Source organism: Mastomys coucha, unplaced genomic scaffold (assembly GCF_008632895.1).
Source record: "Mastomys coucha isolate ucsf_1 unplaced genomic scaffold, UCSF_Mcou_1 pScaffold3, whole genome shotgun sequence".
NCBI lineage: Eukaryota > Metazoa > Chordata > Mammalia > Rodentia > Muridae > Mastomys > Mastomys coucha.
Window position 1 is genome coordinate 48764470 of NW_022196909.1, and position 21892 is coordinate 48786361.

Consider the following 21892-nt stretch of genomic DNA (forward strand, 5'->3'; position numbering starts at 1 on the left):
AGCCCGGTCTGGGCCCAATGGAAACCCCACAAGCCATAGGCCTTTGGCAGCCACCAGCGCGACCTCCCACCACGGGGGCATGACCATCCACCATCACTTGGGGTCCTAGGGAGTCCAGGAGACAAGGGGCCCAGTTCCCCCCAAAAAGACAAAGGCTGCATGTGGGGCAGAAGATCCAAGTTCTTTTATTTCTGGTCACCGTTCCTCCCCACCCATTCAAACAGTGGTATAAAATGAGTAGAAACAAAAATCAGGCTGTGACATTTTTTCAAGTAACACCCCTGCCGGCCCCCCCTTTTAAATCAGGACACACGATTGATGTCTACCCCACTCCTTCTGCCAGGTCTCCCCTGAAGCCATCACTAACTAGTTCGGAGGGAGATGGACCTTGGAGGGCCCGTGTGGCATGCTGGTTCTGGGAAATGTAGCCTAGGGACCAACAGGTAGGCCACTGTCTTCCCAGCCTTCTTCATGGTCCCATTTATTTTCCCAAAATCGACAACCCTGCTGGGCAGCCTCCCACACCGTGGTCCCGCTGGCCTCTCATGCTCCGTATGACTCTCATACCTCTAAGACCTCAAATAGCAAAGACGCTAATCTCCAAGGCTGAAACTCCTTCTGGCATTAGCAGTGGCCAGGACACCCCACCCCTCACTCAAGATGGGCAATCAGGACCATCATGGCAACACCCCCCAGCAGCCCCAGCACCTCCAGAAGTGACTGCAATGGAGATGCCTCTCTCAATAGCTCCGGTAGCACGGACACTGTGGCTACATAGATAAATCCACCTGCAGTGAATGGCAGGACCCAGCCGGGACCTGCACCACCTGCCACTTCACTGCCCACTGCCCCTCCCTCCGTGAGAAGGGCACAGGCTGTGCCTGCCAATGCTCCAATTGCAGTCACGAGTTGCAGACGCATCGCCTGGTGGGCAGGAAAGAGAAAGACGATCAACCGCTAAAGATTAGGTGGGCCCAGTGTTAAGGAAAGGAGAGAGACAGCTGAGGGGCTGGAAGATGGATCCACAGGTAGTGCTTGCTGCAGAAGCCTGAGGACGGGAACCTGAATCCCAGGCACCAGCACCAGGGAGCAGAGGCAGGCAGCTGCCTGGGATTCCTGGCTAACTAACACGTACTCAATGAGACTCTGCCTCAGGACGGAACCCCAGGCCCCCAGGCCCCCAAACAGCCAGGTAAATAAAGTGTTGAGGAGGGAGTACTAGGACAGACATCTCCTGATGAACCTTGAGCCATCAGAGGTCCTTTCCAGGCTGTGCATAAGTCGATGGCAGTGTAGCTTGTTAGGAGCTAATGATGGGCAGACGGCACTAACCTGCTTCTTGCTGCAGCCAGACTGGACCAAGATGGCGAAGTCCCCGACCTCATGAGGCACCTCATGCAGCAGGACTGTCATTGTGGTCAGGATCCCTAGCCCTCGGCCCCCACGAAAGGAAGCACCAATGGCCAGCCCGTCTGTGAAGTTGTGTGCCAAGTCAGCAGCCAGATTCAGGTACCCGGACACACGCAGGTCTTTTTGCAAAGAGACAAGACAAAAATGACTGCAGGCATCCATCAAGCTGTTCCATGTACACTCCCAACCCCCATTTCCTACATCCCCACCGTCACCTGAGAAACTCACAGTGAACCATCAACTTATCCCTTACCTGAGCCTGCTCTTTCTCCTTCAGGGTTCTGAGGTTTCACGGGGCCATCTCTGGGCCCCGGGTTTCCTCCTCTCCTTCTCCGCACCCCCCCTGCTTCCTTTTCTTCCTCAGAGCTCGGCTTTTCCCTTGAACACTCTGAGGGAGAACAGGAGTTGATCAGCGTGGGGAACAGAGCTTTCTCATGTGTCCACCCTGAGTGTGCTGTGTGGCAGGCAATGTGGGCTCACCGTGTCTGTCTCCATGCGCGTGGCTGTGTCCGTGAGCGTGGCTGTCTCCATGCCCGTGGCTGTGTCCGTGTCCGCCTTTCACGTGTCTCACAAACTTCTCCACCACAAGGAAGGCGACAATCCCACCGAGAACCCACAGCCCCACTGAGAGAATGGGGCCTTGGCCTGGGGACGAGTCAGTGAAGCATGATGGGAGGTGCAGACTCAAGTGTAAGAGGTGAAGAGCGGGAAGAGGTAGACCTTCCCAGCATCCCAGTCCCCGGCTTTCTCACCGCTGTGGGAGTGTCCGTGTCCAGGCTGCTCCGGGGTGTGATGAGAATGAGGTTCTGCGGGGAGTGGGAGGAAAGGCAGATGAGGGAATACTTAGCTCAAGGCATGTGTATCCCAGGGGATCATTAAAGAGGAAGAACAAAACAGCTTCTGCTTCTGAGGTGGAGCCCACAAATTACTTACCCAAGGCGTGAGGGATGAGGTGGAGGAACGCATCACCCAGGAGCCCCCCAGAAGCAAAACTGAGCAGGATCTGGAGCAGAGAGCGATGCCTGGGCGAGTTTGACTCCACTGGGATGAGGAAGAGTACGAAGAACGGAGCTGCAGAGATCAGCACGGTGGCCCCCAGTGCCTGGAGAAGCGGAGTCAGGAGGCAAATATGGAGTTTCCCAACGATTAAGAACCAGTCCCTCTTCCCCACGTCCCCTGGGGACTCACATAGGCCCAGAGGGTGACAGTGTCCAGGTGGTGCTTGATGCCTGGAGCCCCAGCCTCCCCGGAAGCTCCATGGCTATGTTCATGGGCATGTCCGTGTCCTCTGCGGTGGAGGCTATCATGGGAGTGGCCATGGCTATGGCCATGGTGCAGATCCTCATGGGAATGTCCATGATCGTGGCTGTGGGCATGCCCGTGCCAGATGCTCTCATGAGTATGGCCATGGCCGTGGCTGTGCCCATGGTGGAAATCTTCATGTGAGTGCCCGTGGCTGTGGCCATGGAAGTCTTCTTCCACATCTCTGTGCAGGTCACCATGACCCTCGTGTCCGGCCACCAGCAGCCCCAAAGCCGCCCAGGTCAGCAGTCCCACAGCCACCCAGCGGGGGGCCCGCAGACCCCCGGCCATCCCGATGAGCAGAGGAGCCGGGGATGACTCTGCTTGACTTTCGACTCTGCGGGGCCCGCTCCCCTTGAAGCCCTTCTGTCCGCCTCTACACGACTCGCTCCCCTCTTACATTGTTCCCGAGGGCAGTCCTCTTCATCCCAACACCCTTCCTGGATGCAGCGGCCCCCACCCCCGACCCCGCTCTAGCCTTTGATCGCCAACTTCACGGTCTCTCTGGGCCCTCGTCTCTATGGCCCACTAGTTGGGGGGTGGGGGAGGTCGAGGCCTGGAAAGCGCCGTAAGGCAGCAGCGGGGAGTCCTCACCGGCTCCGGGATCCTCTCGGTTCTCGGTTTGCTGGGACGTGGCACTCACGCCTCGAGCTCCCGCGAGATCCGGAAGAGCTCCCTTCGGCCCGCGCCCCGCTACCTTTACCAACATGGCGGCGCCCCGACGCCGGCGCGGCCGCGGCCCCAGCGCGCATGCGCACGCCCGAGGTGGGTCATCCGAGGGGACGGCGGGCGAGGCGGCTGACGGGCGGGAGGAGACCGCCTCCTCCCTGTCCATCTCGGCCAGGGGGCGGGAGCTCGAGGCGAGACTTCCCGTCTGTACAAAGATGGCGGCCGCGGCGGCGCTGTCAGCCGGGCGCCGAGCCGAGCGGGGCGCCTGAGCCGCGCCGCCCCAGGCCGCAGCCCGTTCTCCCCGGCGCCGCCCCCCACCCCGAGTCCCCCCGCTCTTGCCCCCCGGCGCGTCCCTGGCGCCTCTCGGGCTCCCCGACCCTCGGCCCCGGCGTCATGTCTTGGGCCGCCCGTCCGCCCTTCCTCCCGCCGCGGCATGCCGCGGGGCAGTGTGGGCCGGTGGGGGTGAGAAAAGAGATGCATTGTGGGGTCGCGTCCCGGTGGCGGCGGCGGCGGCCCTGGCTGGATCCCGCGGCGGCGGCGGCGGCGGCGGCGGCCGGAGAGCAGCAAGCCCTGGAGCCGGAGCCGGAGCCGGGGGAGGCTGGCCGGGCCGGGATGGGCGACAGCGGGCGGGGTGAGTGTCCCGTGGGCCCCGGCCGGCCGGCGCGTGTCCCCCGCGCCCCCTCCCCGCGCTCCCGCCCCCTTGTTTGTAAACACGCGCCCTCTCCATCCCGAGGCCCTGCGCCCTCCCCCGGGGCGGGGCGCGGCGCGGCACTGCGCGGTGCGGCGGGGGAGCTTCCGCCCTCCAGGTGCTGCGCCGCGGGGCCTGCGTGCGAGGTATCGGGCGTGGGAAGGACACCGTTCCCCCCGGGCTGGAGGACTCTGGGCGTTCGGAGGCTGAGCTTGCGCTCTGGGACCGGGTATTCCTTCCACACTCTTTGCCCCGAATGTTCTGAGCTGGGAACGAGGGGTTCGCGCCGGGACACCTCCACGTGCTTCTTCACGTCCCCCCCCTTCCGGAGGTCAGCTTGGGAGGACCCCACAGGCTCCGCCTGAACTACCTCCCTTTTTTTTTTTTTTTTTTTTCTTTTTGGGTCAACCCGCCTCCTCTCCTCTCACGACTCTCAGAAGAGTGAAATTTGTTGTTTGGCGACTTGCTATTTCTCAACTGTGGGGTTGTGGGCTGTGCTGGGCCAGGGAGAATTAAAGTGTCCGTTTGGAATGATCAAAAGACTCACTTTCTCTTCTTGTCTCTCCCTGTCCTCCGTGTGTCTGCCTTGTATGTACCCGCTTCTCAGATTCCCGAAGCCCAGACAGCTCCTCCCCAAATCCCCTTCCCCAGGGGATCCCTCCGTCTTCTCCTCCTGGCCCACCTCTTACCCCTTCAGCCCCTCCACCTCCAATGCCACCCCCTCCCCTGGGGTCCCCTTTCCCAGTCATCAGTTCTTCCATGGGGTCCCCTGGTCTGCCCCCTCCGGCTCCCCCAGGATTCTCCGGGCCTGTCAGCAGCCCTCAGGTGAGAGGTTGTGACCTGCTTACTGCCACTCTGCTTTCAGTTCCTTGTTCTCAATTTCTTACCCTCCTCCCCAACACTCCCCCCATCGTTGGGTGAACTTCCCCATACCCTGTTGGTCTTTCTAGTTCTCTAATCCCAGCAGGCCTGTGGTCTCAGACCCCTTGCTCTTCCTGAAGGGAATGGTCTTTTGGTGTGAGCTTCTCAGCTGTTTTGAAAACAAACAAAAACACTAAGCCCAAAGGGAATATTTTTGATGTCCTGTTCTGCTCACAGTGGCTTGCTACCCTTTTCACTTCAATATGCCCTTCTAAGACATGTGCCCTTCAGGGCCACTGTGTAGCCCAATTACAGAAGAGTGGACATCACTCTTGGTGTTAGTGGTGTTAGGTTGCAAGGAAGGCCCTTTATGTTAGACCCTAGTGTCCCCAGTATCTTCTAGAGTGAATAGTACAGAGCTTGCTCGAAAGTAGGAAATGGTTTCCTGACATCTGAGAGACTCTCCTGTGACTTCCCTATCCCCCACCCCAGATCAACTCCACAGTGTCGCTCCCTGGGGGTGGGTCTGGCCCCCCTGAAGATGTGAAGCCACCAGTCTTAGGGGTCCGGGGCCTGCACTGTCCACCCCCTTCAGGTGGCCCTGGGACTGGCAAACGGCTTTGTGCAATCTGCGGGGACAGAAGCTCAGGTATGGGGCGCAACACAGCCGCAGAAGAAGGCATGGGCTGTTTACCACTGCTTACGGGGTTCCCAAGGGTTCAGAGCAAGGAGGCCTATGGGACATTTAGATTCCTGTCAGATGCGGAGAGGGGCCGGAAAGGGGGTGGTACAGGGTTTCTGGTCACCGAGGGCTGCGTTATCTCACCTTTTTGGGTGAACCGCAGGAAAGGTGTTGACTTCGTCCCTCTCTGGGCAAACTGGGAAGAGACTCAGTGGCAAGGAGGTCTCCATGAAACTGTCCTAACTGCCAGACTTCTCTCTCGTAGGCAAGCACTATGGAGTTTACAGCTGCGAGGGCTGCAAGGGCTTCTTCAAGCGCACCATTCGGAAGGACCTGACCTACTCGTGCCGAGATAACAAAGACTGTACAGTGGACAAGCGCCAGCGGAACCGCTGTCAATACTGTCGCTATCAAAAGTGCCTGGCCACTGGCATGAAAAGGGAGGGTAAGGGCCTGCCCCGGCCAGGCCACTGTCACAGGCCTTTCTCCCACCCTGTGGGAGAGCCCTGAGAGGACAGGGAGAAGGCCCCGTGGCCTCCATATCTGTGGGACTGCGCTCGCTTTCTCCTCCAGGGGGCGAAGTTTGATTTCTCTTTCCTGTCCTCAGCTTGGTCCTCAGTACCTCTCTGTCTAAAAGGTGTCTTCATGGTTGCTTCTCAGGGCTAACCCCACCTCCCAGTGTAGTTTGGTTCTAGGGCAAGGTGACCTCTTCCCCAGGATGGGTCTCTGTTTACTCCACTCCACACAGCCCCTTCCTCTCTTTGACACTGTGGTCTTTCTCTGGTCTCCCAGTCTTTCCTTGGACCTGGTTAAGCTACAGAATCCCTGAAGAGGTCAGGACCTGGTGTCTGTCTTTCTGTCTCTGTCTAATTAAAGCCGACTCCTGGAGTTCTAAGAGACATTTTAGGGCTCATTTTGGTCCAGTTCCTGCTTTAAAGAAGATGAAGCTCAGCCCTCCCGCGGTCGCACAGGCAGAGCGGTAGGACCAGCGTCAGAACACGCACCGTCTAGACCCAGACCAGCTCCTCCTACCGCTGCTCTGTAGTCAGCAGAGCTTAGGGTTTGCCATCAGGAGTGTCGTGTGAACTTAGGGGACTAATGTCTTAGCCTCCTGGGAGCAGGAGCCCACAAGGCTCTCTAATGAACAGGAAGCATGTCGACGTGTATTTTAGCACATAGTCTGCCTGTTTAAATGTGGATTCGGCCTGGATTCTTGCACCCGTCTGATTTTATCTGCCTATTCGTTTATGCTGCGTGTATTTATTATTTGTGGTGATGGGTTAGAGCCCAGGGTCTGGTGTGTGCTAGACAGATTTGCTGCTGGACCATCCTAGCCCTCCCTCTGTTCCTAATTACCTTCCTGGTCGCTTTATCTCAAGGGGCATTGGCCCTGAGAAGGCCCCAAGTGAGTTTCAGGACACCCCCCCCATAGCTGGCTTCTAATTTTGCATTTCTCTCTCCCCACCCCACAGCGGTTCAGGAGGAGCGTCAGCGGGGGAAGGACAAAGACGGGGATGGAGATGGGGCTGGGGGAGCCCCCGAGGAGATGCCTGTGGACAGGATCTTGGAGGCAGAGCTCGCTGTGGAGCAGAAGAGCGACCAAGGCGCTGAGGGTCCTGGGGGGACCGGGGGCAGTGGCAGCAGCGTGAGTGATGGGACTGGCTCTTTCTCTCTCAAGGTGGGGGGGGAGAGACAGGTGCATCTCCATGAGTTCAAGGCCAGCCTGGTCTACATAGCAGGTTCTAGGCCAGTCATGGCTACATAGTGAGACTCTGTCTCAGAAAGTCTTGTCTCTGATATGGGGTATTGGTAGTGGTTTCTGACTGCCATGAGAGAAACATGCCGTGGACTGCAGAGGTGGATTCCGGCAGGGAGTGACCGTGTAGAGAGGGCTGTAAAAGCCTCTCACAAGGAAGGTGTCTCACCTTCCCCGTGCATCTCACCCCGTCTCTGCAGCCAAACGACCCAGTGACTAACATCTGCCAGGCAGCTGACAAGCAGCTGTTCACGCTCGTCGAGTGGGCGAAAAGGATCCCACACTTTTCCTCCCTACCTCTGGACGACCAGGTCATACTGCTGCGGGCAGGTCAGTGACCACGACTGTCTTTGACCTCTTGATATTTAAACCGTCTTTAGCCTCTTGACCTTCAGTGACCCCAGTATCGGTCTCTTGCATATTCAGGGAGCCCAGCTGGCTACTTTGCCCCTATTTTCTTTGTACTTGGGTTCCCGTGGCCTGGTGTCCAGCTGCTGACCCTTGGTGCCTTCTGGCCCCTAGGCTGGAATGAGCTCCTCATTGCGTCCTTCTCCCATCGGTCCATTGATGTCCGAGATGGCATCCTCCTGGCCACGGGTCTTCATGTGCACAGAAACTCAGCCCATTCCGCAGGCGTGGGAGCCATCTTTGATCGGTCAGTGGCTCTTGGCCAGGCTGGCCTGTGGCTAGAAGGGGTGGAGCTATAGGCTGGTCCGTGTCCAAGGCTGGCTGAGCTGTGACCTTTGAGTGACCTGCAGGTCCCTCTCCAGGGTGCTGACAGAGCTAGTGTCCAAAATGCGTGACATGAGGATGGACAAGACAGAGCTTGGCTGCCTGCGGGCAATCATACTGTTTAATCCAGGTGAGAGGGGGCCACCCAGCCTCCGCCCAGACATCCCAGCTCACCCTGAAATGGCCACGTCACTGGTGCCTTCCCCTCTGACCCAGCCCCACAAACCCAGTGGGAGGGCCGCACTGCATGTCCATCTGTCCTGACTTGATTCACCTGCCGCCTTCCTCTTGTTCTTCCTCCTTGACCGTCCCAGATGCCAAGGGCCTCTCCAACCCTGGAGAGGTGGAGATCCTTCGGGAGAAGGTGTACGCCTCACTGGAGACCTACTGCAAGCAGAAGTACCCTGAGCAGCAGGGCCGGTGAGGGGCGTCAGGGTCACGGACACCTCGGAGGGTCAAGCTGGGGTATGCCCAGGTATGCCCAGGGCCTGGGGGATGCTGGCTCTTACTCCCTCCCACCCCCACCTCAGGTTTGCCAAGCTGCTGCTCCGTCTTCCTGCCCTGCGCTCCATCGGCCTCAAGTGTCTGGAGCACCTGTTCTTCTTCAAGCTCATTGGCGACACCCCCATTGACACCTTCCTCATGGAGATGCTAGAGGCTCCCCACCAGCTAGCCTGAGCCCAGATGCACACGGAGTGTCACTGAGGAGGACTTGAGCCTGGGCAGGGGGCAGAGCAGGAGGGGACTTGCCCAGCCTGCCAGGGATCTGGCAATACTTGCAGGGTTTTCTTGGTCTCCAAGTCAGAGGGGACCCCAGATCCCTGTGACAACTATGTGTCTACCTTCAGTGGCCTTGAGTCTCTGAATTTGTCGGGGTCTCCCATGGTGCAGGTGATTCTTCGTCCTGGCTCCCCAGCACAAAACACTGCCCTGTTCCCTCCTCATTTGGCCTCACTCCCTTCTGAAGAGTGGAACAGAACTCCCCCAGAAAGGGGTGTTGTGGGGCAGGCCCCCCAAGCTGACGGTCGTGGGAGCAGGGCTCTGACAGCCCTTCATCTTCCCAGACTTGGCAGATGGGGCAGAGGGGCCTGCCTCTCTGTCTCCTGCAGGCCCCCTTTCCACAGCACCTCCTGCAGTCAGACTGAAGAATAAAGGGGTAGTGAAGGGGCTGGTGGAGGTGGAGGAACCCATTGCTATTTTTAATTTCCTGTGAGGAGTTAGACTCAAAGAAGTACTGTACATCCCCAGGATGACTTAAATGTCAGGGCTGGAGATGGCATGTGGACAACGAGGCCCCTCAGGTGGCCTGTACTGGAGCTCTCTGGGCTCTGTCTTCATCCGCCTCCCAGCCCAGAGCTGTGAGGCGGGCAGCCCTTCCTTTTCCAGCTCTTCCCTAGTCCTCAGCTCAGCTAGGCTGGGAAGGGGAGAATTGATGGGGGAGGCCAGCCTGCAGATGGGTGCTGGGCCGCATGGTTTTTGCCCTGGCTCTCTTTGGGGGGCTCCCTCCCATCTTTCACTTGCACATAAAAGTCGCTTTCCAGTTAAAATCACCGTTTTCTGGACTGAGATAATGTGGGTGGTGGGCACCAGGGCATCTAGGTGTGGGGATATCCGGTGAGAAACCCTGACGCGCTCCCTGGATGCTGCCGCGGCCCGAGGTTCCCTGGGGCTGCAGAGGCGGTGCAGGGTGGGGGACACAAGGCGTGCTTTGTCGGGAGGGGGAGAGGGTGTGCCAGGTTGGGGGCGGGCCTGCCCCGGAGGAGGGAGACCGGCTGCTTTTCAAAGGCGCCTTGTTTGCCGGTGCCCTCCCAGCGCCAGCGGGCGGCGGCGGCTCACTCGCTCCAGCTTTCACCCCGGCTTCACCACAGGCTCCCGGCAGACCCGGCACCGTGCCCACCCTTAGGGGCGCGCTGGTCTCAGCGTTACCCTCCTAGAACGGCCACGTCCCTGAGTGACCCCCTTTTGCCAGACCTTTCCAGCAGCATCGCCTGTCCTGTGTCCCTTTTCATTCTGCGTTACCTAGTCTAGCATTTTTATCCTTTGGGGCAATTAGCAATTCACCCATCTCTGGGCTCTCTGTTCCGCAGGGCGACCCTATGCCCCCCCCCCCCACCTTTGGGTCACTATCTATAGCTGAGTCTATAAACACCCAGCCCAGGGCTGCTCTGTAATTACTTGTGGCAGGACGAGGGAGGTAATTATGGAGGCCTGATTACAAGTGGGCGTGGGACGGTCACCCTAGGCCCGCCCCTTCTGTCCCACTGTGCCCTGAGTCCCTCCCCGGACGCTGCAGAGGGGCTTTGGGCCCCCAAGGGCGGCGGCCGTGGTGTGAAAGGACCATAGGATCATAAAAGTGAAGGGAGGCTGGAGAAGATGGTCTGTTCCCGCAAATGCCATCTGAGGGGGCACGCAGGCTACCTAATCCTCCAGGAGTAGGGGGGTACCCTTCCAGGGCTAGCGAGTGAGGAAGGTTTCCAGCCCTCACTCCCCTGCCCAGGTGGAGATGGGGTGGGGTTTCCCCTTGGTGGCTGTGGGCGGGCTGCTAGAGGCGGGAGCTGGACCTGGGGGCGGGGGCGAGCTGGGGTCTCTAAGCTGCCAGGGTGGCCAGGGGCACACAGTAGCGGCCACCGAAGAGCAAGCAACACTGACAAGCAGAGGTGCCCCCCCGCAACGGCACCTTGCTGCATGGAGCTGGGCCGCTGAAAACTGCTGACATCCCAGGGTCCTGGTTCCGAGGCTCAGCTGGCTTCTGTCTACTGTCAGCACCAGGACGGCCTGGGATCTGGCGTTCTGAGCAATGGAGCGGTGCAGCCGCTGCCACCGCCTCCTTCTGCTCCTACCTCTGGTGCTGGGTCTGAGCACTGCCCCGGGATGGGCAGGTAAGAGGAGTCCTGCCTGGGTGTCAGTCAGTTGGAGGTTGTGGCATCAGCCAGGACAGGACCTCTGATACCTGGAGTGGGAGCGTCTAAGCCTTAAGAGAGGGATTTTGGGCACCAGGGTTTAGACGAAGAGCATGACACTTGGGTTCCCTGGAGCCACTATAGGACTGTCTCCCTCCTTGGAATGACTCGCAGAGGGCAGGTGACACCAACCAACAGGGAGCACAGCCCAGAGCCTAAGTAGGCTGGATTCTTGGTTTGGGTCCTTGGACCTGAGATGGCCAAAGCCAGTTTTGTCCTGGCTTTGCTGATATCAGGGTAGTGAATGCCAGGGCTGATGGGTAATGGGGTTAACATCTGTAGGTTGGAGCCTAGAAGGCTAGGGAAGAAAGCTACCTCCACTGTCCCGTCCTCTTTGGGTCCCCCAACCCCTCCCTGTGCCCTGGATGCTGCCACGCGGCTGGCTCTAGGGAGCACAGGGGCTGGCTGCCAACAGGACGGCCGCTGGACAGGCCAGGATCAGGTGTCTGAGGCCAGAGCCAACTCTTTGCATTCCTGCCCCTCCCCCTCTGGCCAGCGGGACTCCCATGGGACCCTGGTGTCCACTGGCCCCATCTTTCCCTCTTTTACCTCCAGAAGGAAAGGCTCCTAGAAAAGAGGATTTGATGACTGGGTCTAAGCAGGAAGGAACCAGTTCCTCTCTCCTAGAATGTGTGTGTGTGTGTGTGTGTCTGTGTGTCTGTGTGTGTGCCTGTGTGTGTGTGTGTGTCTGTCTGATTTTTGTATAGATCTCCATTATTCATGTTTTCTCTGCTTAAGAGAGAAAATAGGCAGGATGATCAACTGTGTAAAGGATCTAGGTTAGACCAAAGAAAAGGCAGAAAGACTAAGTCCATGGTGTTTACAGAGCCCAGGCAGAAGGATGACCAAGTATAACTGTCTCCATTTGGGAACTGAGTGGGGGCGGGAGGGTGGGACTCCAGGGAGATGAGTAACTAAGAATTCCTGAGAGTATAGGACAGGGCGTTTGGGGGCTGAGGGGGATAGATGGAGTGGCAGTGGGTCTGAGACAGTGGGGTTAGTATGTGGCTTGAGGTGGGTGGGCCTGTGAGCACGGTGTGGACCTGTCCTCCATCAGGCTTTGGTGGAGGGTGGGGACCTCTCAGGTCTCCTTTGCCCGGGGTCTCTGTGAGTCTCTGTGTCTCTGTCTCCCTCACCATACTCTCTCAAAGCTGCCCTTGTGTGTCAGTGTTTGCGAAGCTGCCACACTTTGGGGCCAGGCTCCTCAAGGGCGGGGGGAAGGTCGCGGTTTCCTCAGCTCCTGGACTCAAAGGGCCTTTTCTCTCCTGCCTGCCCCACCTCACCCACCCCACCCGGCTCTGCTCTCCTGACTGCCCTGGCCTCTGCCCCGCCCCACACTTCTACCAACACTTTTCAAGCACTCTCTGTGGGAGTTCACCGCTGTGGAGAAGGTGTGGGAAGTGTGGGATCGAGCTTTCACGTTCCATCGAGTTTGGACCCAGGAAGCTGAAATCAAAGGAGACCTGGCTGATGGCCTGCGACTTGAATCTTTGGATTCAGGTTGTGGGGGATGGCAGGGCAAGGCTGAGGTTCCAGGTGTCCGGAGCTTGCCTGGGCTCTGGGCAAGAACTCTGATAGCATCTACAGATGTGTGGCTTGGGGCCCTGGACCCACTCCTGGTCTGTGTAGCAGCTTCAGTTTCCCCTTCCCCCTCTTGGAACCTATTCGCCAAGTCTGAGAGCCGAGGCTTCTGGGCCACCTCACTCATTATGCCCTTCCTTAGCACAAGCAGAAGTGCCCCTACCCCCACCTCCACCCAGTCTCTGTAGCAGCTGGAAGACCTCTCTTCTACAGCCACCTCTCTGCTGCTCTGTGCCCAGGATGATCGATTGTCCAGATGTTGTTTGTGCTAGAGACCAAGCCGATGCCAGGAAGCCGAAGGCTGAGAGATACGGAAAGAGAGAAAGAGGGAGAAAGAGGGAAAGAACAGGGCGAACAGGGTATCAGGGAGATGGGAAAACTGAAGAGAGGGGGTGGGAGGGTCCAGCAGGTGCGCAGGCGGGGGACACGGGCAGAGGGCAGGAGAGAAAGGGCAGACAGCTGGGAATCAGAGAGAGCTTAGCAGAGATTCACAGCTGAAGGACAGAGACTGTGAGTCTGACACAGATGCTGCGAGAGGGAGGGGAGAGCATAGAGCTGCACGCCAGCCAGCTAGGTGCGCCTCCCCTCGGGGTCACTTTGCTTCCCATCCATGCAGGCCCCTTTGGGAGAATGTAAGGGGGATCTGGGTGTCCCCCATTTAGACCTCCTCGGGATGTGTGAACTCTAACCCTGACTCCTCGGGACGTGTGTTCCGACTCCTAACTCTAACCCTGACTCTCCCAGGTGCACCCTCTGTGGACGTGCTTCGCTCCCTGAGGTTCCCCTCCCTTCCCGATGGTGTTCGGAAATCAAAAGGGGTCTGTCCAGGTGATGCGGCTTACCGGGTGGCGCGGCCTGCCCAGCTCAGCGCACCCACCCGCCAGCTCTTCCCAGGTTTGGTCATCGAGATGGGGAGGTGGTGAGATGAGGTTTGGGGCCTCTCGCCTCTCACCTCTCACTCCATCTGTGCGTCTCTCTCCCTCTCTCTCTCTCTCTCTCTCATCTCTCTGTGGTACTAGGAGGCTTCCCCAAAGACTTCTCTCTGCTGACTGTTGTCCGGGCCCGCCCTGGCCTCCAGGCTCCTCTCTTGACTCTATACAGCGCCCAGGGAGTCCAGCAGCTGGGCCTGGAGCTCGGCCGCCCGGTCCGCTTTCTCTATGAGGACCAGAGGGGACGGCCGCAAGCCTCCGCTCAGCCCATCTTCCGAGGCCTCAGCCTTGCAGATGGCAAGTAAGTCACCTTGTCCCTTTGTCCTGCCTGAAGTGACACACAGCCCCCAATTTCTAAACTGAGGACCTCTACTGGACCTTTGGGTACACTTGGCCACTGCCTGGACTTGTCACTTCTTGATCAGTATTTGGGTCTCAGAGACAATGTCTGGGAATTGGGATTAAAAGGTACCTCCCAGCCACGCGGTGGTGGCGCACGCCTTTAATCCCAGCACTTGGGAGGCAGAGGCAGGTGGATTTCTGAGTTCGAGGCCAGCCTGGCCTACAGAGTGAGTTCCAGGACAGCCAAGGCTATACAGAGAAACCCTGTCTCAAAAAACCAAAAAAAAAAAAAAAAGTACCTCCTGGTACACTGGGAAATTACTTAACTTTTTTGACCTTCAGTTTCTATGTCTGTAAGACAAAGATCATCACACATGACACCCCAACTAGAAAATGCCTACTGCCAGGTAGTGGTGGCGCACGCCTTTAATCCCAGCACTTGGGAGGCAGAGGCAGGCAGATTTCTGAGTTCGAGGCCAGCCTGGTCTACAGAATGAGTTCCAGGACAGCAAAGGCTACACAGAGAAACCCTGTCTCGAAAATAAAAAAAATAAAAAAATAAAGAAAAAAAGAAAATGCCCACCACATATTGGTTGATTAGTGCCTGCACGTATGTCCATGCACCGTGTGTGTGCCTGGTACTTGTACACATGCCAGAAAAGGGTATCAGATCCCCAGGGACTACAGTTACAGGTGGTTGCCAACCACCATATAGGAACTGGGATTTGAACCCAGACCCTCTGGAAGAGCAACAAGTGCTCTTAACCACCGAACCATCTCTCTAGCCCCACCATTGTGATTCTTAAGCCCATTAGCTTTGCCAAGTCTTGTATTTGCTGTGGGCCGGCCCTGCTGATTCCTTGCTTTCACGAGTAAGTCACGTGAACTTCTTACCCCATGAATAGGTGGCACCACGTGGCTGTGGCTGTGAAGGGTCAGTCTGTCACTCTCATTGTGGACTGTAAGAAGCGAGTCACCCGGCCCCTTCCCCGAAGTGTGCATCCGGTGTTGGACACCCACGGGGTGGTGATCTTTGGTGCTCACATCCTCGACGATGAAGTCTTTGAAGTAAGTGCAGCGGGGTCCAGGGAGAGTGATCCTGTCCTCACACCGCATGGCCGCACTTCTGGCTTCATCCCTCTATCTTCCTAGGCCTAAGCTTGCATTTATTTCTCTTCCCATGGGTTTTTATCCCCATTTCTTGTCAGAGTGGATGTACTCAGTGGACCCCCTTACATAGATATAGCTTATAGCTAGTTGTTCAGTCGTCCATACGTTACCTGTTCACCAATCCATCTATTCCTTCAACTCATTTACTTCTCCATCCACATGCCCTGCTATCCACTCACCCACAGACAACCCCTCATGCATGCATCCACTCCAGTTCATCCACCCAGCCACCCACCTATTCACCAGACACCCGCTGACAGGCCTATGGATGCGCGCACCACCTTGCCAATATATTCACCCATTTGCTTGCCTGACCATTTACCCAGGCAGCTCCCTCCTCATACATATAGGCTTATATTGACACACTTACCTGTCATCAGCCTGAAGAACTATACCTCCTTCAAGCTGTGAATCCATCATCCACCCACCCGTCCATTCATCCACTGTCATTTTCTCGAACTTGAACATCTATTCACCCATCCACCTTCCCACCCCATCCATCCATCCACCCAGCACGCACATAGCCAGCTACTGTTTTCTGAACACTGTGCCTCATTGGTGACTGAAAACACAGCGCGATCCTCTCAGGTCTCAGTCACCCCAAGGAGTTCTTGGTTTTGCTTTGAGATGAGCAAGCGAGTAAGCACCTTCTGTGGATGCAAATAATTGCCACCGGGCTTCAGAAGGAGACGGTGTCTTCATTTCTAGAGGTTCATCCAGGGAACCCTCACCGCCACTGATGCTATAAGGCCACACATCCAAGGCTGTACCTGTCTCTAGAAGCCACCGTGGAGACACTGTGTGACCACAGAGGCAGTAGATGACCTGTGTTCAGCCTGAGTTCGAGATCTGACCTGTCGGTCTGAGTGACCCAGGCTCATTGACTTTCTGAGATGTGAAACCCAGGGCATCTCTTATGGATGGGATGGGAAGGGATGAAGATCCCTGTCCTCTTGACTGTCCATTGCTATGGAGATCCCTGCAGGAAGCTGATCGCGACCTTCTCCCATGACACAGTTTAGTCCCAGACCATCATACAGCTATTCAGTCACCCATACACCACCTGCTCACTACCTGATCGATTCCTTCAGCCAGTTTCTCTGTTCATCCACCCACCAGCCACCTAGTCACCGACACCCACTGACCTACCTATGGATGCACGCACCGCCTTGCCTGTTCCTCTGTGTGCCTGCCTGACCCAGTCACCTCATCCCAGACCATTCCCGCCACCTCTCCGAGCTCCCCCATTTATCTCTCCATCATTTTTTTCTCCTCATCTCTGCAGGGTGATGTTCAGGAGCTCCGCATTGTCCCAGGCGTGCAAGCTGCCTACCAGTCTTGTGGACAGAAGGATCTGGAATGTGAGAGAGAACAGAGGGACGGGCCTCAGGCCCAGAAGCCTCACAGAGCCCAGAGATCTCCAAAGAAGGAGCCAGCGAGACTCCATAAGCCACAGAGCCAGGAGCCCCAGCAGCAGGTGAGGGAGTGGGGCAAACAGACACTGCAGCCTGTGGGGAGGGCAGCAAGCTTGTCCAGGGCTGTCCCCACAGTGCTCCACCCTCACTGCCCTCCCGTCTTCTTGTTTAGTCTGCAGCTGGACTTCCCCATTCCCATCATGCCCTCCTCCCAGTCCTCAGTCATCAGCCTTTTTATTTTCATTTAAAAATAAAAAGGGTAATAAGAAGAAGAATCCCTGGTGGGAGCTGTGTGCCCCTACCCGTGTGACATCTTCTTCCTGTCTGCCTTGGGTTTCCCATCTCTTTCTTGAATTAAGAGATTGGGAGATGATAGGGGGACAGGTGAGCCCCGAGGAGAAGGGGAGAGGTGACTGGAGCTGAGACATGGTACCAAGAGGGGGGCAGGGATAGGGAGGGACTAGGGGTAGAGGGAATCTCAGGGAACAGACTGTCCATGGTTCACCAAGCGACTCAGGGATACAGTGGGAAGAGGGGCAGAAGTCTGGGTTGGGGGGCCTGAGAGTTCGGGGTGCAGATGTGTTCTTGGGACAGTCTGAAGACTAATGGCTCAATCTCTTAATCATGTCTACTTCCATCCACACGGAAACCCATTTCCTCTTTTCTTCCCTCCCCCATCCCCTCCTTCTTCCTTTCTCTCCCCCCCACCCCCCACCTCTCTCCCTTGCTGTCACCTCTCCTCTATTCACAACCCTCATTCTCCGACCCTACACCCCCTTTCCCAACCTCCACACCATCACCTTATCCCCCCCAATCTCCCATCCTGTCTGTCCCTCTCCCTGCTCCCAGCCCACTGAGTCTCTCTACTATGACTACGACCCCCCCTCTTACGATGTGATGACTACAGGGACAGCCCCTGATTATCAGGTAACCTCGGGGTCCCCTTCATCTCTTCCCTTTCTCCCAGTGTCCCCCATCAGTGTCCTCTGCGTTAAGCCCCCATCATACCCCAGCTTCTGGGGGCAGACACTAGATTATAGAGGGTCATTTGCTCACTGCCTGCCCCCCTATTTCTCCACTGCAGCGTCCTCAGAGCTCCAACCACAGGGCTCCCCCTCCCCCTAGGGGGCGTCGGACCCCTCCCCGAAAGTCTAGCCCTCCTGCCAAGAGGTCAGCAGCCAGGCAGGCACCCCCCTCACCAGCCCGGAGGCCCTCTCCAGCTGGACGCTCTGGCAAAGCCCTCGGCCAGCCTCCCCCCTCCCGACACCCAGCTCGACGGGCAGCTTCCCCCACTGCCAGGGCTCCCCCCAGGACCAGAGGCAGCGGTTATCGGCAGGTAGAACGGGGCATCCAGATCTTTGCCCCCAACTTATAGACACTGGAGACTGATTCTCCTCAAACTGCCTTCCTCAAAGGGGCTGCAAGATCTGAGATTTCCCCCAACCCCCGTCCCAGATCCCACTGTGGTGAGGGCAGGCTGCAGCTTTGCTTTCTTCCCTGCTACTCTCTCACCTCCCCCTCACTCCTTTCCTCCTCCCCTTGGGGCTAGTACCCCAGCCCAGGCGAAGAGGAAGGAGTCCTGGAGGTCAGCCCCTTGCCATTCCTTGAAGAGGTAACTTCATCCCCAGCTTCATCCCAACTCCCATAGCATCTTGACAAGCCACGCCTCCCTGGCCGGAGGGCTCTTAAGACATTTCCTGTCCCTCTAGACCTCTACCTGCTTGTCTGAGTATGTCCGGTTCTTATGGTGTCATGGCCGCCTCATTGCATTTTGACGCTAAAGTAGCTTCCCCATGTTGGTGTTAAGTGAGCTCCTCCCTGTACCATTGCGACATTCTTGGGTCCGTTTTCTGTCCAGCATTCTCACTCTCTTCTCTCTGTCTTTGGTCTTGGACTCCTCATCTGTCATTATGTCTATGGACTGTCCTGTGTCCAGCCCTCCGGCCATCCTTCCCATTCTTCACTGTATCCTCTAACCTTGCCCATGTCCAAACATCCACTTTGTGGTCAGTAGTCATTCCGGTTCCATCCAGTCCCTCCCCTTGATCCCTTGGAGGAAGAACACCCCAGTCCCAGCAACCCTCAGGATCCTTGGGCTAGAAGTTATCAAACCCTGGGGCCCAGAGGACATCTTCTCAGGCCTAATGCCTCCATCTATCCTTCCTCCCTCCCGGTCCATGGGAAGGAGCAGACAGATCTCCAGGTCTCCCCAACACCTGACAGTTTCCAGACAGAGGAATATGGGGAGGGAGGCACAGACTCCCCAGCAGGGTTCTACGATTACACCTATGGCTATGGGGATGATTATCGTGAGGAGACTGAGCTTGGCCCTGCCCTCTCTGCGGAGACAGCTCACTCAGGAGCCGTAAGTGGAAGCAGCTCCTGGTCCATCCTTTGCCATCGGGGACGCTTCGTGGATTGCTTCCTGTTTGATCCTTGTTGGCTGTGGGCTACTTCCTGTTTGATTCTTGTTGGCTGTGGGCTACTTCCTGTTTGATCCTTGTTGGCTGTGGGCTACTTCCTGTTTGATCCTTGTTGGCTATGGGCTACTTCCTGTTGGTTTGTCACATTCCCTTTACATGAGATATCTGTGTTGCTTGAAAAGGTCACTTTCTGCTTTCTCTTGCCCAGTGTCTTACCCCGTGGCTCCCTGTACATCCTCTGTCTGTGGTAACTAGACTGTTTTTCAATCCCACGGCCACTTCCTTTCTTTTTTGGCCACTCCTTGTCTAAATCGAGATGGATATGGTGGAGCATGCCTTTCATCTCAGCACTTGGGAGGTAGAGGCAGGAGGATTTCTGAGTTTGAGGCCAGCTGGTATACACAGTGAGTTCCAGGACAGCCAGGGCTACACAGAGAAACCCTGTCTTGAACCCCACCACCACCAGAGAGAGAGAAAGAGAGAGAGAGAGAGAGAGAGAGAAAGAGAGAGAGAGAGAGAGAGAGAGAGAGAAAGAGAGAGGTTATAAACTTGTTCAGTCAATAAGCAGCTGCCTTGTGTCTGGCACCCATCTGTCTCACTCATCTCCTCTTGCTCAAAACAACTTTGTGTCCATGGTGATGGCAGGCTTCCTAGCTTCCCGTGTGACATTTTCCAACTTTTGTGGTTGTTTCTGATCTGTGTTTCTCTGTCGTCTGTAGCCTTGGTGTCCCTCTTGGTGGCTGTGTGAGGCTGAACTACAGGGATTGTTTGTTTGTGTTCTGATCTTCTTGATGTCTTGTGTCAGTTTTCTTTGACAATAAGCCACTCCTGGGTACCTCAGATTATCAGGATTAGAAGGATATCCATTGTGGACCTAGATATTTATCGTGGCCGTTTCCTGTGTGTCCTCGCCTTGATGTCCGTGTTTTCTCTGGACCTTGCCTTTCATCGTCTTAATTCTCTTTGCAAGAGTCACTCTCTATTTGTTTTTCTGCATTTCTTTTCTCCCTTGGTCATGGTAGCCATGTTGTTTTTGAAGATCCACTTCCTGGACTCCTTTTTCTCGACTGCTTCCTGTCTCTCTGAGCTCTTCCTGTCTGTTCACTGTGTTTTCTAGCCATCTTGGCCATGTTTAATTTTTCTTGGCTCTGGCATAAGTCTTGCTTCCAAGGGGGGAAGTCCTTTTGTTTGTCTCCTCAGTGGTTTTCCCAGGTCTTCAAACACCCCTGGCTGTTGGACTGCTTCCCGTTGGCTCCGCTCTGTCATTTGCCTGCCTTGCTGTCACAGCTGGTTCCCTGCTGCTGCTGCTGCCTAACATTGTGCCCTGCCCATCCCTTATGGCCACCCTTGCTGCCTTCGCCTTGTGCTGCTTTTTGAGTACTTGGGGTTGAGCTGGGATTTGTGAACTGATCACGGGGTAGAGGGGAGGATTCCGAAGATCTTCACTGGGGGGCATTGGGGTGATAGCAAATGGCCTTGATCCTGTCTGTCGCTGTCTTTGGTCTGGCCTAGAGCTTAGAGTGGGAATTGGAGTGGAAGAGTAGGAGGGAGGGACTGGTCGACTTAAGGCGGCGTATATAATAAGGGAGGAGATAGGAGGCACAGAACTCTTGCTGGGAAGGGAGCTAGGGAATTATGGGAGTTACTTCTAAAGTTTAGTTGACTGACCCCAAGATCTGTATTTTTTTGAAATCCAGTTGGGAGACTAGATTCTGGGATATCAGTGACAGTGGCTTTCTCAGTCTCTCCTTTGTGTGTGTTTTGACTGGACACATAAACACAGAGACATGTATATGTCTATATGTATGTGCACACCACATGCATACTTGATGCCTGTGGAGATGTGATCCTCAGGGTGTTGGATCCTCTAGAACTGGAGTTACAGATGGTGTGAGCCACCATGTGTGTGCTGGGAACCAAATTCAGATCCTTTGCAAGAACAACAAAGTGCTCTTAGCTGCTGAGCCATCTTTCCAGCCCCTGTGGGCATTTTTACCTTGTAAACCTTAGATAATTGCCTATCCATTAGGGCACATGCTTTTCATTTCATGGCTTTTAAAATCAGATTCTCATCTGGTTCACCCAAGAAATAAACCTACCCACTACTTGACAAGTGGGGTAAGGATGGAGAAGTATCTAAGAATTCCTGGGGTCAGAAGGAGCCTTTGGTGACAGGGTGGGGTCCCCCATAAGAGAGGAATGCTGGGGTTTGGAATCTTCTCAGAGCGGCAGCATGGGCTTGCTTTAGTAGACCATGGCCCAGGGCCTAGAGTTTGGAGGTGATGTGTAGGTGAAGGCTGGAGTTGGGTGGGGCAATCCCGTTGTCCCGGCTGTTCACGGGCCCCGCTGGGGGGTTACATGTATGTCTCCCTCAGGTTGCCCACGGACCCCGGGGGCTAAAGGGACAGAAGGGAGAGCCTGCGGTGCTGGAGCCTGTAAGTCACACTGGTCACAGAACTGAAGCGGGGTGGGGAGAAGAGGGGGAGGAAATAATGGGGTAGGTGCTGGCCCTGTGGCCTCTAACCTTGGATGTCTGACTTCACAGGGTATGTTCGTAGAGGGACCCCCAGGCCCGGAAGGCCCGGCGGTGAGTATATTACATTAGCAGCCCTTTCGTTTGTTAGAGACCTTTCCTTCAGGTGCTTGTGTGGCTTGCCTAGGTGTATCCAGGTCTCCACTCTAAAGAGCCCTTCCAGGCCTAGCTCCAGATCCCCACACCTCTGCCGCATGCCCCGCCCTCTGTCTGATGTGCACATCTGACTTTCCTTCTTTTTGTCCCTCAGGGATTGTCTGGACCCCCTGGCATCCAGGGGAACCCAGGCCCAGTTGGAGACCCTGGTGAGAGGGTAAGTGAGTGTTTTGAGGGGTGGGGTAGCTGCAGGAGAGCCATGTGTACCCCTGGGGTGTGTGCTGTGTTCAGTTATCAATTGCCTAATTAAAGACTTGATTGTGCTCCCCACAACCTAAAGTGT

The 21892-nt window shown here is 56.4% G+C and overlaps 3 protein-coding genes across 11 annotated transcripts in view; 2 read left to right on the top strand and 1 right to left on the bottom strand.

The window, feature by feature from the left end:
• Window positions 1-162: 162 nt before the first annotated feature.
• Window positions 163-3425, bottom strand: Slc39a7 (solute carrier family 39 member 7). Its single transcript, XM_031346530.1, has 7 exons — window positions 2599-3425; window positions 2344-2512; window positions 2163-2216; window positions 1891-2055; window positions 1664-1798; window positions 1333-1529; window positions 163-924 (listed from the first exon to the last, which is right to left on the bottom strand). The coding sequence occupies exons 1-7, from the start codon at window positions 3001-3003 to the stop codon at window positions 652-654; spliced, it is 1398 nt and encodes a 465-aa protein (XP_031202390.1). The 5' UTR covers window positions 3004-3425; the 3' UTR covers window positions 163-651.
• Window positions 3390-9647, top strand: Rxrb (retinoid X receptor beta). Of its 7 annotated transcripts, none has more exons than XM_031346523.1 (10): window positions 3390-3477; window positions 4677-4894; window positions 5423-5579; window positions 5878-6057; window positions 7085-7257; window positions 7569-7698; window positions 7891-8023; window positions 8127-8230; window positions 8415-8520; window positions 8631-9647. In XM_031346523.1, exons 1-10 carry the CDS (start codon window positions 3420-3422, stop codon window positions 8776-8778), a joined length of 1407 nt encoding a protein of 468 aa, XP_031202383.1. In that variant the 5' UTR covers window positions 3390-3419; the 3' UTR covers window positions 8779-9647. The 7 variants fall into 7 exon arrangements, with proteins under 7 accessions (XP_031202383.1, XP_031202386.1, XP_031202384.1 ...); XM_031346524.1 differs by lacking the exon at window positions 3390-3477 and adding an exon at window positions 3543-4012; XM_031346522.1 differs by lacking the exon at window positions 3390-3477 and adding an exon at window positions 3669-4012 and having other exon boundaries at window positions 8139-8230.
• Window positions 9648-9778: 131 nt separating this feature from the next.
• Col11a2 (collagen type XI alpha 2 chain) overlaps window positions 9779-21892 on the top strand; it is a 31089-nt gene continuing 18975 nt past the window's right edge. Inside the window, exons 1-11 of one of the 3 annotated variants that reach the window (XM_031346521.1) lie at window positions 9779-10979; window positions 13386-13535; window positions 13661-13871; window positions 14818-14980; window positions 16368-16559; window positions 17347-17424; window positions 18047-18109; window positions 18683-18862; window positions 21296-21355; window positions 21466-21507; window positions 21704-21766. In XM_031346521.1, coding sequence (XP_031202381.1) covers window positions 10898-10979; window positions 13386-13535; window positions 13661-13871; window positions 14818-14980; window positions 16368-16559; window positions 17347-17424; window positions 18047-18109; window positions 18683-18862; window positions 21296-21355; window positions 21466-21507; window positions 21704-21766 — 1284 coding nt within the window. In that variant the 5' untranslated portion in view covers window positions 9779-10897. Of the gene's footprint in view, window positions 10980-13385; window positions 13536-13660; window positions 13872-14817; window positions 14981-16367; window positions 16560-16669; window positions 17425-18046; window positions 18110-18682; window positions 18863-21295; window positions 21356-21465; window positions 21508-21703; window positions 21767-21892 lie in introns of those variants that run through there. The other 2 variants (XM_031346520.1, XR_004112155.1) reach the window with 2 other exon arrangements.

What these genes read in the sequence shown, in the direction of transcription:
- Slc39a7 (XM_031346530.1), bottom strand. Translation starts at nt 3,003, where the DNA reads ATGGCCGGGGGTCTGCGGGCCCCCCGCTGGGTGGCTGTGGGACTGCTG. An exon ending in CCTCATCCCTCACGCCTTGG is followed by an intron (nt 2,217 to 2,343) that starts GTAAGTAATTTG and finishes CACTCCCCGCAG; the next exon opens with AACCTCATTCTCATCACACC. An exon ending in CTGGCTGCAGCAAGAAGCAG is followed by an intron (nt 925 to 1,332) that starts GTTAGTGCCGTC and finishes CCTGCCCACCAG; the next exon opens with GCGATGCGTCTGCAACTCGT.
- Rxrb (XM_031346524.1), top strand. Translation starts at nt 3,775, where the DNA reads ATGTCTTGGGCCGCCCGTCCGCCCTTCCTCCCGCCGCGGCATGCCGCG. An exon ending in CTGCGGGGACAGAAGCTCAG is followed by an intron (nt 5,580 to 5,877) that starts GTATGGGGCGCA and finishes TCTCTCTCGTAG; the next exon opens with GCAAGCACTATGGAGTTTAC. An exon ending in CACTGGCATGAAAAGGGAGG is followed by an intron (nt 6,058 to 7,084) that starts GTAAGGGCCTGC and finishes CCCACCCCACAG; the next exon opens with CGGTTCAGGAGGAGCGTCAG.